Raw genomic sequence first — 16,040 nt, 5'->3', positions numbered from 1 at the left:
CAAGGAGAGGAAGAATAAGGTACAAATTTGAGCATTTGAAGGCACGAGGAGGAAGAAGAAAGCTTGGGATTTGAAAGAGAAAAATGGGCACTCGAGAGATGGTGCGAAAAAAGGTGCCTCTAAATCACTTAAACAATGTCAATCAGGCCATATCACCCACGTAGAAAAGTCATTTATATCGATTCCTCGCATATTTATAATAACAACTTATAATCACACTCAGACGTTAATAACAATTAACATTTCAAATTTATTCCTAACACTCAAATATGTTAAGTATTATTGTTTAGGTCATAACTCTAAAAATATTTTCCAGTCATATTTAAGATTTTCAAACATGTAACAACTATTTAGAAGCAAAACAAAAATACCAATAATCAATCAAGAACAAAATATTATATCATATTTAAATATCACCTCAATACATAAGAGTTCGAGCAGATTACTCTCAATCCCAAAGGTAGAATTAGCCACGCATACTTCTAGCACCTTTTATTCTCCCAATTGGTTACAAATCACTTGGTGTTTTCCTCTCAAATATGGCACCCTAAGATTGTGCCTATAGCCCCCCATTTAACCAAATTTACTAGGGTTAGGTGACTTCCTGCGTCGCGCTGATGTGTTTAATGATAAAAACATAAAATGACCAAATTTGTTTGACATTATCAGTGTATTAAAACTTCAAAGTGTAACTTATTCCAACTAACTCCCAAATGTTTAATTACTGACTGCTATCACTATTCCTACAACAAAACAACTGATCCCCTAGACTCTTACTTCCCTTTCTATTTTACCTAACATATACGTCAATTATAGACACTGTAAAGACCATGCTAATATTAAGACACCAAATACTCATAACACGGGCCATCAACCAGACAAACATACATTAACAAGAACAAAAAAAAATCTTAAACATTCTTAGTTAATATTTTGGTGAACTAATTTGAGAGAAGGTAAGAGTATCTCATTACCCAAAACTTCTTTCCATTGAATAGTGAATTGTTCTTCAAATTCCTCTGCTCACATATCTGCACAACAGAAACAGAAGATAATCATAAGATGAAACAATGGCACAAGAAAACAAACATAAACAAATGCGATCCACCTCAGAAATCGTGTTTTCCAATATGTTTTCAAAGTAGGGGATGCAGTTGTAGGCGTAGTTAAATGCCACAAAAACCTTCAAAACCAGAAAACGTTGGTTAGAGAGAGGAGTTTGAGGGGAATGGTGAGGGTTAATAGCATAGCGAGCCTGTGAAGGTTAAAGGTCTAAAAGAGTCAACACAAGGAGCAAGAAAGAAGAAGGATTCGCAGTGGTTGCATCTTTCTCCATCGCAACATCGTTGATACCTTAAGAAATCTTGAACTCTGACTACGACTTCGCCCAGAGCTATTCAAGCCGGCAGGTAATTGCGTCTTCACGGTAATGGCGATAATAGAACCAATGGAAGCATCGTGTTGGCGTGGATGCGTATGGTGTGGGATATGAGAGTGAGAAGAGTTGGGTTAGGCTTGTTACGAGAAGAGTTGACGATTACAAAATGATAGAAAATGAGAGAATTATGTCTGTGTTTTCAAATGGGAGGGTTAGGTCTGTGTTTTCAAATGAGAGGGTTTCCAAAGAGAAGGAATGAAAGGTTTATAGATGAAAAATTGTTTTTTGTGAAGAAAAGGAATGTCGTGGAGGAATGGAGAAATTATTTTTGGGAAAAAGAGAATGTTATGGAGGGAATGGGGAGATTTTATTTTTTTGGAAAAAGATTAATGTGAGGGAACGAAAATGCTTATATTTTTTTGTACTTTTTTTAAAATCCGGATGTAACACATTATATACCGATATAATTTGTATGTAAATATTTCAGTTTTTTTAATTAAATATATAATATTTGACATACAGATAAAATTCGTATATAATTATTTTCATTTTTTAATTAAATATGTAATATGTTATATACGGATTGAATCTGTATGTAACAATTTATGCTTTTTTTAATTAAAAATATAATGTTGTATATACAAATATGATCCATATGTAACTATTTCCACTTCATGACATCAAAACTACATTATGTAATTATTTTTTATTTACATACGAAAAATTTGTATGTAATGTATATTTACATACTGAATTAAATTCGTATGTAAACATCCATATGTAACACTCAATTTACATACGGATTTGTATCTGTATGTAAGAATCAGTATGTAAATAAATAATTTTTTTATAGTGTATATAAATTAATTTCTAAACTAATATCTAATATTACTAAAGTTTTAACTATCATTACAAAAAAAATAACTAAATAAAGACAAAAAAATATTAATTAATGTATTGGCTACATTTTAAAATAAAATACTCTATATATTAATATTTTTCTAATTTATATAATATTATATAATTTAATCAATATACTAATTATTTTTTAAAAAAATTCATTTTTATTTAATAATTTTTTTTAGTGCCTAATCTAAATATATTCCATAATAATAAATTAATATACAGTATGAATCTGTATAGAAAAGAGTATGATCATAATCTTAAAAGAAGTAACAACAAATAGAAATATGGTGTTATTAGGTTTTCTCTGACATTCGAGAATTCAAAAGCTTTAAACCTAGCCATCTAAAACTTATCCTGAAGAAAAATCGTGGCACGTATTGATGGAGTTGCAGGTAGTAACTGTCCACACCAAAACACAATTGCCATAACTGTTGTGCAAAGAAATTTTGGCACCTGCCTGGGGAGGTTATAACTGTTATAATTCCCCAGTTTATCGAACCATACGTAAGATACTGTAATAACATGTTTTCCAATGCACCTGAACATAATCAGAACTCGGATAAACATCATTAATAGATAATATTATATTTCTTTCGTTTTGTTTCAAGAATTTTTGTAATGATTGATAAGATCACTTTCAAGGTATAAATAATTAATATATTCTTTCAAAATAAATTTAATTGCTGCAGAATCAAATTTAAAAATTGAAAAAATAATTGCCTTAAACATTAACTGGGTGGCTTTCAAGCAAAGTGCAATAATAGAGTTTTGAAACCAGAAGAATCGTGCGCACTGTTCAATTTTGGACTCTGTTGTAGTTTTTGTGTATATGAAAAGTCTAATCTCTTATTCACTCTTTATATAGATAGTAAAAATTGTGAAGTTGCACACACAAAAATAGAGACATAAGATTAATATAGTAATTAGTTAACTAAGTAAAACTTAAAGAAATATTGACAATAAGAAAACAAAAGAACTTTGGACTTTGTCTCTAACGATGGGGTCAGTGTGTCTTTTGACTAGTATCTCTGAACCACTTTGCTACCCTTATTGCAATTGTGGTATGGATAGACATGGAAAATGTAGTTGCCTAAAGTTTTGTCATTCCTCTCATGTTAAAGACTGAATTCAGAATGGATGCCTCCATGTTTTAAATGTGTTTGTTAAAGAGTTCATACTTCAAAAAAAATATTAAATAATAATTAATTTTAGAGATAAAAGATAATTAATTATTAAATTGATAAAGTTAGATATTATTTTATAAATTAAAAATTTGTTAGTATCTAAAGTAATTTTTATTATTAATAAAAATTTATAAACTAATTTACAAATTGATCTCTAACATTAGTTATCAAGATTTTAGCTATTAACTATTTTAGATTCTAAATTAATAATAAATGGTTTTTAAAGACGATTTTATACCAGAATCGTCGTTAAAAGTGTCTTCATAAAAGAATTTTGAAGACGATTCAAGCCAAAATCATCATTAAAAGTGTCTTCAAAAGAGAATTTTTGTATTTTTTTCTAATATTAGTATTCTTACCTCCTGTATAATATACAAAAATTTTAGACAAAGCATGCATTGTAACAAAAATTGAACTAAGTTTAAATATCAAAAACTACATAAAATATCATAATTTAATCAACAAATTGTAGTTCAACACTAAACTTATAATGTCATTCTAATCATTCATTTATCCTAAGGTGTTATACATAGTTACAAAATATTTTAATCATGTTGTTTTAACATACTCCAGTGCTTATGATTATAACGGTTGTGGATCATTGAAAAACTGTAATATTTGAATTTTGTTTGAATTAGTTCATGATTAGTAAACACTAAATTTTAATTTCTTTGTGTGTTGATTATTACCTTATCCCAACTTCTATCAATTCCAATTCGCACAATGGTTGACATCCACTGCATCACATGGTAACTGCACCCATAATTTTCATATTGTTTATTCCACTACAAGTCAAAATAAATGTTATTAAATAAATCGATGACACACATTGAAGTGGATGAACAAATTTACTTTAAATACCTTAAGGTGCATCCAAGTGAGCTTTTTTGCTTTTGCACTTCCCTACCACTCAACATGTTATATCCAAAATAAGCACTTAAATAATAAGATTTCGTGTTAGAACACATAACATTATGCAATATATAAGTAATAATATATGTCAAGTGAAATTATATAACCTATCTATTATGTGTTTAAAATGGTTAGGAGGTTTCTTATACAAGAAGCAAAACCGTACAGTAGTACAATCTTGAACATATATTCCCAATGATGCCTACCTAAAAAATTAGTTAGTCTCTCTTATTTCAATAATTTAGTATAACTTATTTAATGAATATGGACTTACTCATGGATTTACGGAGCAATATAAATTTTTTTTTCCTCTACTCTTTAAGGCAATGACAATGTATGTTTGTGTTTCTGAGTTTTTGTTACTCATTGATTGAATGAGTTACAGGTCTATAAACCCATAAGTATCTTGTTTCCCCTCATTGAAGCATATTCTATAAATATACCTAAATTTCAATAAGTTATTAATATATATATATATATAATAAATAAATAGTATACATGTTTTAATAATTGAACTTACATCATCCATAATGTCCAACAAATCAGATATGAGAAAGTACAATAGTACATCACTGTCCTTGCAAAAACATTGGCATCTCATGGAACCTCTACGATGGTTGTATCTAAAGTCGTGGCAACTTCCACCATTGTTACCATAAGAACATCACTGGAGAATGTTTTCTTCTTTTTCACAAGTAGTTTTGTCTTAGGTTTTTTATACTCATCAACAAACAAATAATTAAATTAGTTAGTATGTATAACATATTTCATATGTACTCATATTAGTGCAAATATATATCGTAGAATTTGATATAGGTCTCACAAGATGTCTATGTCAGACAATGAAGGTATGGTGTGCCTCTACTACAATTGTCACATTTGATGTCGGCACGTGAACTGCAACATCACCATAAAGGGTCTTTTCCATTGTGACATTTATCAAGTGAGAAGGAAGAGTGTTAAACATAACTCGTAAGAATGTTAAACATGTATACAAAAAGTTTCTATCAATGATCTAACCATACCCCTATGATCCTAGACTAACAAAGACTCTTCCTAGCTCTAAAATCATCACATGAAAAAATTTCTCTCTCCAAGCTTGCACAATTTCTCAAAACTGACCCAAGAAAGAGATAAACTTACTCTAAAACATCAATGGATTATATAAACTTATTTTATTCTCCACTAGGATTACCATGACAAGCTCCGATCTTCAAAAGGATGAACAAATTTGTTAGATTTTTAAAGAGAAGTTAGGAAAGGTAAAGAGAAAATAGTTTTAAAAAGGAGATAATTTTTTATGAAATAAAGTTTGAATAATTAACTTTTATTTATTTATAAGCTTTATACTTCAATAAATAAATTATCAATATTTTATCTCAGTTACACCACTTCTACTTTTAATCACTATTGCTAATAACTATACATACAAACCCTAACAATATTTTTCAATGTCATATATATATATATATATATATATATATATAATGGGTTTCATGACCTAGTGGTACCTCAACATAAATAATAAATACTATCATCATCCTTCAACTTACCTCTTTTATGGCTATGGCAACTTGTTCCATCACCAAGAAGGTAAATTTATATTTTTATAAAAAAAATGATAACATTAAATTGGATTTAGTACAATTTTATTTATTTTTTTAAAATAGCTGATTATTTTTAAAAGATTATTTCAAAAAACATTTATTTTAAATTTAAACAATGATTTGTCTACAACTATTTTAATTCTAACTAAAAAAAACATTATAAGCATATTATTTTGTACATGGTAGAAACCATTAAAATCCAACACTATTGGTTTGATTGAGATTATGTTTGGTCGACAAACCACACCAAAAACAATAAGTCCAAAATGATATTGGAAAATATTGTCAAACACATGTCGGGACCTAAAATGAAAAATAAATAAAGAATGGTTAAAACTAATTAGAATACACCATTCAATTTATATTGTTAAATTAAACAAATATTAACTTTGAGAGTCATGTTCATCTAGGCTTGCTTCAAAGAGTATCACCACTCACACTACAAGAAAATCATTGAATAGAAACCAATTTTAGAGACAAGAAATAATTAATTGTTATAGTGACTAAATTAGAGACCATTTTAGAGACTAAAAAAAATGGTTTCTAAATTAGTTTTTATTATTATTAAATAGTTTTTATATTAGTATCTAATTAGCCACCAAGGTTTTTGGTACCAAATTTAGAATATAAATAATTGGTAGTTAAAACCTTGATAGTTAATTAGATACTAATTTGAAAATTATTTAACAATAATAGAAACTAATTTAAAAACAAAAAATTATTTTAGTATCTAAAATGATATATAATTTAGTCACGCAACTAATTATTTTTTTATTTCTAAAATTGGTTTTCAATAATTTTCTTGTAAGTCACCACATTGGATAAAATTTACATTTTCAACCACCGACAATTAAATTAACAAAAGTATGACACTTATGCAATCATTTTGTATTATTAATTAATTATATTTTGAGATAAAAAAAAACTAATTATGATCTGAACTTATAATAGATTAGACCTTTTGTTATATAAAAATAATCAACGAATAATAATATATAAAGTAACTTCCAATATATATGTCTTAGTACATTTTACAAAGAAAGTTGTTTCGTGTTGGAATTCTCATCCAAAATAAATACATAAGCATTTTCCTTTATGGTGATTATATAGCACAGAAAAATTATGTCAAAATTTCCACTATTACGTGAACTTTTGTGCTTGTAGGGACTTGTACTAATGAAAGGAGAATCGTGTTTAAGTTTGTGGACGGGGTTTATGCTAACTAATTGTTTGCATTTATTTTTGCCCAAAAATTTAAATAAACAATCATTCTCTTTTTCCACATTCATTAACATAAAGAGTTTGACGTGTGTTTTGGATGTGTTTGCCATGGCCTAATTATTGAAATCCATGAGTAATTCAAAGGATTTGGATATATTCAAAGGATTTGAAAATATTAGTTCATTTCATTATTAATGTTGTTTAAAAAAATCAATTTCATTTTACTTCAACTCAGCAAATTAATCCAGAGAAAATTTATTTGAATTTGCAACATAATCCAATGGGATAGTAATTAATGTCAATACGGGATTTGTGATTTACTAATTTGTTGAACTTTAACAAATTCATTAATGAATTATTAATATATATTTAATAATTCAGTAAATAATTTTTATGCAGTGAGTCGTCAACTTTTTTAGAATCGTTTCTACAACTAATATTGAGACTCAATAATTAAAAGATCAAAGTCTTCTCATTTGTGCTATTATTTAATTTAATTAGTATAAGTCAGTTATGATAAAATTTAAATTTGTTGTTTATACACCTCGTTGATGATTTTTTTTCCAACAGCATTCTGTTTTATATTTTTTTTCTCAAAACAACTTTTACATATATTTGCATAACCAAGATTCAATTGATAAGATTTATTTGTTCTGATTAAGTTTAACAAAATATAAACAGACGAAAATGACTTTGTTCAGTTTTTTTTTAAAATATTAAATCTGAGCTCGCACTTGGACAGGTTTATCGTGACCTAAACTACCATTTATTTTATACTAATTGATAGAAATTATTTTGCTTTTACGAAAAGGTATTCTGAATATAATTTTTCTTTTCCATTTTAAAAAACAATTCCGTTAATATCACAAAAAAGAAAATATCTATATATATATATATACATATAAATTGATAAATGACATTTTGATAATGATTCTGTCAAAAATAGTTAAATGAATTAAAATTTAAAAAGATTATTTCAAATTTCAGAATAATAATTTGTACTTTCATTATTGGAGAAAAAAGTCCAACAGTAAGGTTGAGAATTGAAATTTCAGATTTTCACAATTTCTTCTGTTTTTAAAACAAACACTGTTTCTTTATCAATTATTGAACTTTCTGTTTGTTAATTTTAAAATTAAAAAAAAAAACATAAAGAATTTGGATTCCGTTTAATTGAATCTTTCACCTATGCTCTTTCGGCCACGCGAAGCATCACAAATTCGGAATCCTCTACACAAGTCTCCACGTGCTCCCGTGAGCCCACCTCACTTGTGGACTTTGATTCTCACCCTACTCCCTATCTCTAAAATCAAGGGCCAATTCTGTTTTGCGACAGTCAATCAAGTCCACCCACGTGTCCAACCCTGAAACCGTTTCAACCCCACTCTCTATAAATCGAAGCCAACTACTGCAACCATTCCAACGCAAGAAAAAGTCCCACCGAGAAAAACTACAACAACTCATAGTCAGTGTGTGGCGCCGCCGTAACCTTACCTTCTTTCACTCTCTTTTTTCATTTTTTGCGCCTTCTGGGGCTCTTAAATTACGGTTATACCCTTCTGGTTATGAGAGATTCCAATCGGCGCCGGCCAGAGCCACACAGCCGAAGCTCTTCTTCACAACACGGTCGCCAGAGATATTGTCGCTACCGCCGATTGAAATAGAGAGCCGCCGAAAAAACCTTCTCAAATTCCAACTTTACCCCTCCCTGTAAATATTATTTTTTATTTAACCGTTAGCAACAACCATGCAAAACTCGAAGAACCACCGCAACGGCCAAGCCGAGCCTCACCGCCGGGGGAAGTTGACAAACAAATCCTCTTCCTTTCACAGTAACTCATCGCCGCCGGCCACCATGTCCAGCACCCCACTCCGGCGGCCAATGACGCTGCCGGAACTTCTGTTAGACAAAAACCGCCCCACCGCCGTAGTGGAGGTTGTGCCGAGACAACCGCCGAAGCTACTGCTGAAGGTTACGATCATGGGAAGCCTTGGTCCCGTGCAGGTGGTGATGACGACGGAATCTGCCGTCGGAGATTTAGTGGCGGCGGCGGTGAACCAGTACATTAAAGAAGGTCGCCGACCAATTCTGCCGTCTAACGACCCTTCGCACTTCGATCTTCATTACTCTCAGTTCACCTTAGAAAGTAAGCTTCCCTCAACGAAAAAATTGATTTTTGTTAAATGGAAAATTGTTAACGATGTTCATCTTCTTGTTGTTGTTTCTTGATTTTTGTTGAATGAGAAATTTAATCTTCTTGTTATGGTTTCTATGTGCAGGTTTGGATAGGAAGGAGAAGCTGAGGGATATTGGGTCTAGAAATTTCTATCTGTGTCCGAGGAAGCACGGTGGTGGTGGTGGTGACGATGGCTCAACGACGCCGTTTGCTTCGTGTTCAAGAGAGGCAGACAAAACGACGAAGGGTGGTGCGTTTGGATGGCTAAGGTTCATGGATTTCTCTCTCTGAAAATTATTGGTGGAGGATCCTATTATTCTGTCATAGTTATTTTGTTGATATTTTTGCTATCAAATTTTTAATTATTTTAATACTTCATTAGTGATGCCCAATTAGTATAAAAACTAATATGTCGGCCATTTCAATATTATTATTAGCTTTTTGGAAGAATCTTCTCTCTTTTTTTTTGTTCTCATTTGAATTTTTGTTTACTTTCACGTGAAGCAATTCCATTCTGTGAAATGTGTCACACTATAGTGATGTTGATATTTAGTTATGATCCTTTTATACATTCAATAGTTTTCATTCATTTAAAAAAAAACGTGATGTTCTTAAATGTCCTACAATAACAGTCAATTAAAAAATTGATTAAAAAATAATTTTTATATTCGTATTATATAAATTATAATATTTAGTATTAGAAAGAAGACAAAAGTGGATTAGGAACCAGATTAATCAAACTAATGCTCTCTTATGTCAGATTAATTTATTTGAGTGAAATTTCAGTGCATTGGAATTGAATTATAGATCTTCGGAAGTAGAAGACACTGACGCCACTTAGCGTACACGTTTTAAAAACTGTTTGCTGTTTGAACAAATTATAAATTTGTTTAATTCATTTTATTTAAAGAAATAACATTTGTTGTTATATTAATTATTTAACTGATATCTTATTATCTTATTAATAAATACATTATCACGCATGTTTATATATTTTTAATTTAAAAATAATTTGAATCTCTCTGAATAATAAATAATGAGACTCAGATAAATAGTCCTATTATTTATTTGATATCAAAGCCAAAAACATTTTGAATAAACATATATAGATTTTGTTTATGTAATATATATATATATAATGAATAATTATAAATTTAAAATGAAAATAAAAATTATTTACAAAAATTTATTATATTATTTAATCTATTGTGATATTGTTCTGAATATAAAAGATATAATATGATTATGATTCCTAATATTATTTTGAAAACAAAAGATATGATTATTTTTACTTAAATATGTGATATTATTTTGAAAATAAAATATATAATTATTATTATTTGAATCTCTTCTTATATTATTGAAAAATTTTGTAGGATGATCTCCGAAAAAAGCAGACAAATATTATTTTATAGAATGCATGCTACACCACTTTCAAGCTTTCGACTGCCAGTTTAGGGAGAACATCTTTCAACATTACTTACTCAAGTTAAATATTTGTGAACGTATATCTTTTGTTCGTTCTTATTTATAGTCACTAATGACAACTAATAATATTTAATTTTTTAGTTTTAAGGTAAAATTTAAAAAAAAATACTTACAAGTTAGTTATTAATTAACTTTTTTATTAGTGAAATTCTTGAAAAGTTTTGTAAATGAATAACTTAACCTGCTAAAATGTGTAATCATAAACTAGTATAATCAATTTTCATGTTATTCATATTCTTTAAATCACCTCGCTAAATACTTTATTTAACTTTTCTTTTAAAGTATGATTATCGTTTCACGATCATTTTAAACTCGTTTTGTCTTATAAAATAAAATAAAAACATTATTTTACTTTATTTTACTTGTTTTAAAAAAAATCATTAACCAGTGTTGATATCAATATTTAAATACTAATAATTTCAGACAAAATAAAAGAGTAAAGTATACAAAGTTTTTTTTTTAAATTATACTTATAACAAGCGTAACCCCCTCACCTTCTTCTTTTCTTTTCTTACCCCTCTCTCTATAACTTTCCCTTTCTCTTCAATTTCTCTTTTCATATCTCATATATTTCAAAATTCTCATCACGTCATGTTGTGATTGAGGAGTCAGGGTACATTTCTACTCAATCAGATTTTCAAACAGAGTAAAACTGTTTTAGTTGATTTCCAAAAATATCAACCGATTTATACTGGTTCACTCTTACACCCCAAGAGCTATATCCAGTCCCCAGAAACCACTAGATATTCCACTATGTAATCAACCACAAATTACAATCACACACACATCAAAAAAGTGATATTAAATCCCTCAGGAACACACATTTCCTTTGACAATTTAACACCACAGGTCAAAACCGCCTCTAACTCTGTGAAACACAGGTCTTTACAAAAATCAAAGATTAAAAGAATAAGAAAGAGTACGTAATAATGACTTAACACACAACAGTCTTATTTCTCTTGAAGAAAAGTCCAAAGCCTTACGATAATTATTTTTAATTTGAATAAGTTGTAACTTGTTAGCACGACTTCTCAATACGTTATGCATGGTGAACACTCATTGTTGAAGTTGTGTCATAGATTAATGATTTCAACTGAAATGAGTTTGTACAAAAATCATGTGGACTTACATGAGTTTGATTTAGATTGAATTTACGTTTTTTAAGTAAAATGGTATCAATCATGCACAACTTCAGCTTGTTAAATTTTTTAAAATAAAATTTCAGATTCAATATATTATTTATTAGAAGAATTAAGAAATAAAAGTGAGAAATTTGTTATATAATTTAGGATATGGTGAAAGTTTTTGTTATTGGTTATTATTTTTTACACTTTAGTATTTAAGGAAAAAGGTTGAAAGAGTTCGATGACATGTAAATATGATAAATAAAAAATAAAAGAAATTTTTTTTTTTCTTAAAAAATTAGAATAATTAATTGCATTATTAATTTGACAATTTTTATAAAATTAAGAAATATTTAGTTATTTTTTAATTGAAAAAATAATTATAAATGGTATTAAACCCTAACCAAAAACAAAAATTAAAAGCTAAAAATATGTACAGAAACTAAAACAATAAAAAAGCAATAAAAAAATTATTAATAAATGATTGATTTTTTAAAATTTTTAACGCATTATTAAAAGTTATGGTTATTTGGAGTTTTTTCTTAAAAAACATTATAAATTTTGTCAAACTTTTAATATTTTTAATTATTTAATTTTAGAAACTAAATAATTTTTTTTATAAAAAAATAACAAAATTAAAATCATGCTTGTATGCATAATCTTAATGCAAAAGTAATACAATTGAAATCATGAAATGGTGACACGATTTCGATAAGTAGTATTACATTTACACTGAATGACATGATTTTATTTAAATATAAATAATTAAAATCGTAAAAATTTTACACAACTTTTATACAAATTCATTTCAAGGGAAATCATGAACTCGTGTTATAACTTCAATATGATCTTTATATACATAAAAAATAGTGTGCATTATGTCTAATTTTTTATTTTTTTAAAATTATATTTTATTGATATGACTTGTATAAATCAATAATATATTTTTTCAAAGTAATAAATTATGTAAACTGTACCATTTACTTACAAAAACACTAAAGACAGTACCAAAAGAATGAAAGTGTAATGTTGTAAAAAAAGATGAGGTAATATTTAAAGAAATATGCGATCAGAGTGTAATTAAAAAAAATTTGTTTAATTTACTCTAAAACAAATAAATAACACCTAAAGTTATAGTTTTATGCATAGCTTAATCTATTTAGACGGTAGGTGAGTATAAACAATTTTCAATTATGTATAATGTTACTGTACACTGAAACCTTGTTACATTGTAATATAATCACGTTTCTATTCTATGCTCTAAACTACAAGGATAAAATGGATATAAAAAAAAGGCAAATAGTTAATTTAGTATAGTAAATAAATTAGTCTTAGTATAAAAAAATTAATTCCGTTACTTTTATTGGAATTTTGTTAATGGTTTAGATAATTAAAAACATGTTTGCTTTTTAATATTGTCACATGTATTCATTGAAAAAATTAATGTTGTGTCAACACACAATTTCTAGTATTTAATTTTTTTTTTTTATTAATAAAAAATTAAAAAAAATGATAAATAAAAATATATACCTGTTATTTAGCCAAAAAATCATCAAAAAGTCAAAAAGATTATTTAGCCAACAAACAAAAATAATAAAAAAAAATCCTGTTACTTTTTACTTTTTACACCACGCACCCCTCTTCTCACACCTCCTCTTTCTTTCACTTTCCTTTTCACCCACTAGCCCATTTCACTCTTTCTCTTTCCACATCCCCTGTCACTCTTTACGCACCAACCAGCCCATCTCACTCTTATCCTAGCCACATCCCGAACCCAACTCATTCTCTACCTTTCACACCCCCTGTCTCATTTTCCTCATCCTCTCTCAACAATTCCTTCTTTCTCTCTCACCTAGCCTCACGCCGATCTATGCCGCTGCCGCCGACAATCCCGCTCCGCACCTGTCACCGTCGCACCTTGCACCATTAGGCGTTGCCACCCATCTTTATTCTGTTTATGTTTTCTTTTCTTTCTCATGTTTGGTTTCTTATCACCTTTTCTCTCTTTATTCATTCATGTACTCATAAAACATATTTAAATGGTGGATCCCACAGGTCTTTTTTTATAAAACAAAGAAAAAATAAAATCAGAAGTTAAAGTTCCAAACATAACGAAAAAAATGAATTTGGGCCCATTTCGCAGATCCAGCTACATTTATTCTCGCTGCACCCTAATTTTACCGTAGCATCCCCTCTTATTTTAAAGGCAATTGCTTCCTGCACCCGATCAATTGTGACTGACACCCGACATATTTTTAAAAATCCTACAATGCCCTTGTCTTCTTCACTTATGAAAACATTGAATGGTGAGGAAGAGGAAGTTCATGGATGTGTGAAGCTTTGCTTTGAGCTGCAAAAGAGGAGGTTAGATTCATTGTTGTGCACAGACATTCAGTGTAAGCTTCGTTTGCCAAGTTAATAAGGTAAGTCATCCATTTTCATTCGTTTCTAGTTTTTGTTCGAGCTCAGCTGGTCCCGAATATCAAAATCCGAATTTTTTTTTTTCTTACGGATATTAATATCTAGAAGTCAAAAATTTCAATACGGATATTAATATCCAGAACTGTGGATCGTTGCTTTCGGACGCTGATATTCGTAATTCATCATTGCCTTACGGATGTACATATTCAAAACTATTTTATGCAATCCGGATATATATATATATATATATATATATATATCCAGAAGCTAACTATTGATATTTTTTTGGTTATGGATTTATTTATCCGGAAGCTAAGTGTTCATTTTTTTCAACAGACGAATGGATACAATAGAGTCATACATGGGAGTTTTAGGGGAGATTGATGTGTGGGATGGATTAGATGATGTTGATCTGGAGTAGTCAATAAGTTATAACGCATTAGATAATGAACACATGGCACATGAATGTAGTGCAGCATTTCTACAAATGAGGTATGGTCAATTTTGGGTTGTGAATGTTTTTTTTATGAATTATTTTTAAATTTGGCATATGTTATTGTAGGTATTTCGTGATCGAGATGAGCTGTTAGAGTGGGCGAGAAGTGTTGGCTATAGTTATGGGTTTGTCATTGTTATATTAAGGTCAGATACATGGATGGGCCAACGAGGAAGGATGACCTATGTATTGTTAGGTTGTGAGAGAGGAGGTAAATACAGACAGTATAAAAAAGAAGTAGATGTCAGTCGAACTGGAAGTAGGAAGTGTGAGTGTCCTTTCAAATTGCAAGGCAAACCAGTCAAAGGTGGTCAAGGGTGGATGGTGGAATTAATTTGTGGTTCTCACAATCATGACTTGGCAGAGACAATGGTGGGTCATCCGTATGCTGGAAGGTTAAGTATAGAGGAAAAGGTTATGGTTGAGGATATGAGTAAAACATCGGTGAAGCCAATAAATATTTTACTGACCATGAAAGAGAGAAATGAGAAGAACGTGACAACGATTAAGCAGGTTTATAATGCAATCACTGTTAACCGAAGATCACAACGAGGTCACAAAACAGAAATGCAACAACTGATGTTGTTACTGGAGCGAGACAGGTACGTGCATTGGTGTAGGTGTGATGAGGTCTCTAATATTGTGCAATATATATTTTGGACACACCCAGATTCAGTAAAACTGGTGAACTCATTTAATATTGTCATATTAATGGATAGTACGTACAAGACGAACAAGTATAGGATGTCGTTACTTGAGGTTGTTGGGATTACGTCTACAGGTTTGACTTTCTCCGTTGCATTTTGTTTACTAGCAGCAGAAAAGGAAAATAACTTTTTTTGGGCCCTTGACAAACTTAAAGGGTTGTTTTTTAGAGTTGATTTATGCCCTAGGGTGCTGGTATGTGATAGAGATGTTGCCTTAATGAATGCAATTAGAATGGTGTTTCCTGAAGCTTATAATTATCTTTGTCGGTTTCACATTGATAAAAATGTGAAAACAAAATGTAAAATGTTGGTGCATCCAAGAGAGGCATGGGATCAAGTAATGGAAGTGTGGGGATCTGTTGTGGATTGTGATATTGTTGAGGCCTTTAAAGATCGTGTCAATGCTCTTTGAGTTGTCT

At 29.4% G+C, this 16,040-nt stretch overlaps 2 protein-coding genes and 1 long non-coding RNA gene across 3 annotated transcripts; 2 read left to right on the top strand and 1 right to left on the bottom strand.

Moving 5' to 3' along the window:
* Nucleotides 1-422: 422 nt before the first annotated feature.
* Nucleotides 423-1,595, bottom strand: LOC150023041 (uncharacterized). The gene is made up of 3 exons (XR_016517795.1): nucleotides 1,354-1,595; nucleotides 1,109-1,183; nucleotides 423-1,031 (listed from the first exon to the last, which is right to left on the bottom strand). It is a non-coding gene; the product is annotated as an uncharacterized LOC150023041 (long non-coding RNA).
* A 7,032-nt stretch (nucleotides 1,596-8,627) lies between these two features.
* Nucleotides 8,628-9,835, top strand: LOC137820990 (uncharacterized). Its single transcript, XM_068625371.2, has 2 exons — nucleotides 8,628-9,355; nucleotides 9,489-9,835. Exons 1-2 carry the CDS (start codon nucleotides 8,956-8,958, stop codon nucleotides 9,674-9,676), a joined length of 588 nt encoding a protein of 195 aa, XP_068481472.1. The 5' UTR covers nucleotides 8,628-8,955; the 3' UTR covers nucleotides 9,677-9,835.
* A 5,448-nt stretch (nucleotides 9,836-15,283) lies between these two features.
* Nucleotides 15,284-16,033, top strand: LOC137833565 (uncharacterized). Its single transcript, XM_068641909.2, has 2 exons — nucleotides 15,284-15,516; nucleotides 15,634-16,033. The coding sequence occupies exons 1-2, from the start codon at nucleotides 15,284-15,286 to the stop codon at nucleotides 16,031-16,033; spliced, it is 633 nt and encodes a 210-aa protein (XP_068498010.2).
* Nucleotides 16,034-16,040: the final 7 nt, after the last annotated feature.

The sequence above is a fragment of the Phaseolus vulgaris genome, chromosome 11 (assembly GCF_051622355.1).
Source record: "Phaseolus vulgaris cultivar YP4 chromosome 11, ASM5162235v1, whole genome shotgun sequence".
In the NCBI taxonomy this organism is placed as follows: Eukaryota; Viridiplantae; Streptophyta; class Magnoliopsida; order Fabales; family Fabaceae; genus Phaseolus; species Phaseolus vulgaris.
Note: the sequence above shows the minus strand (reverse complement) of the source record. Positions and strands in the feature narration are given on the sequence as shown.

What these genes read in the sequence shown, in the direction of transcription:
- LOC137833565 (XM_068641909.2), top strand. Translation starts at nt 15,284, where the DNA reads ATGGTGGGTCATCCGTATGCTGGAAGGTTAAGTATAGAGGAAAAGGTT. An exon ending in TTGTTACTGGAGCGAGACAG is followed by an intron (nt 15,517 to 15,633) that starts GTACGTGCATTG and finishes ATTAATGGATAG; the next exon opens with TACGTACAAGACGAACAAGT.
- LOC137820990 (XM_068625371.2), top strand. Translation starts at nt 8,956, where the DNA reads ATGCAAAACTCGAAGAACCACCGCAACGGCCAAGCCGAGCCTCACCGC. An exon ending in CTCTCAGTTCACCTTAGAAA is followed by an intron (nt 9,356 to 9,488) that starts GTAAGCTTCCCT and finishes TTCTATGTGCAG; the next exon opens with GTTTGGATAGGAAGGAGAAG.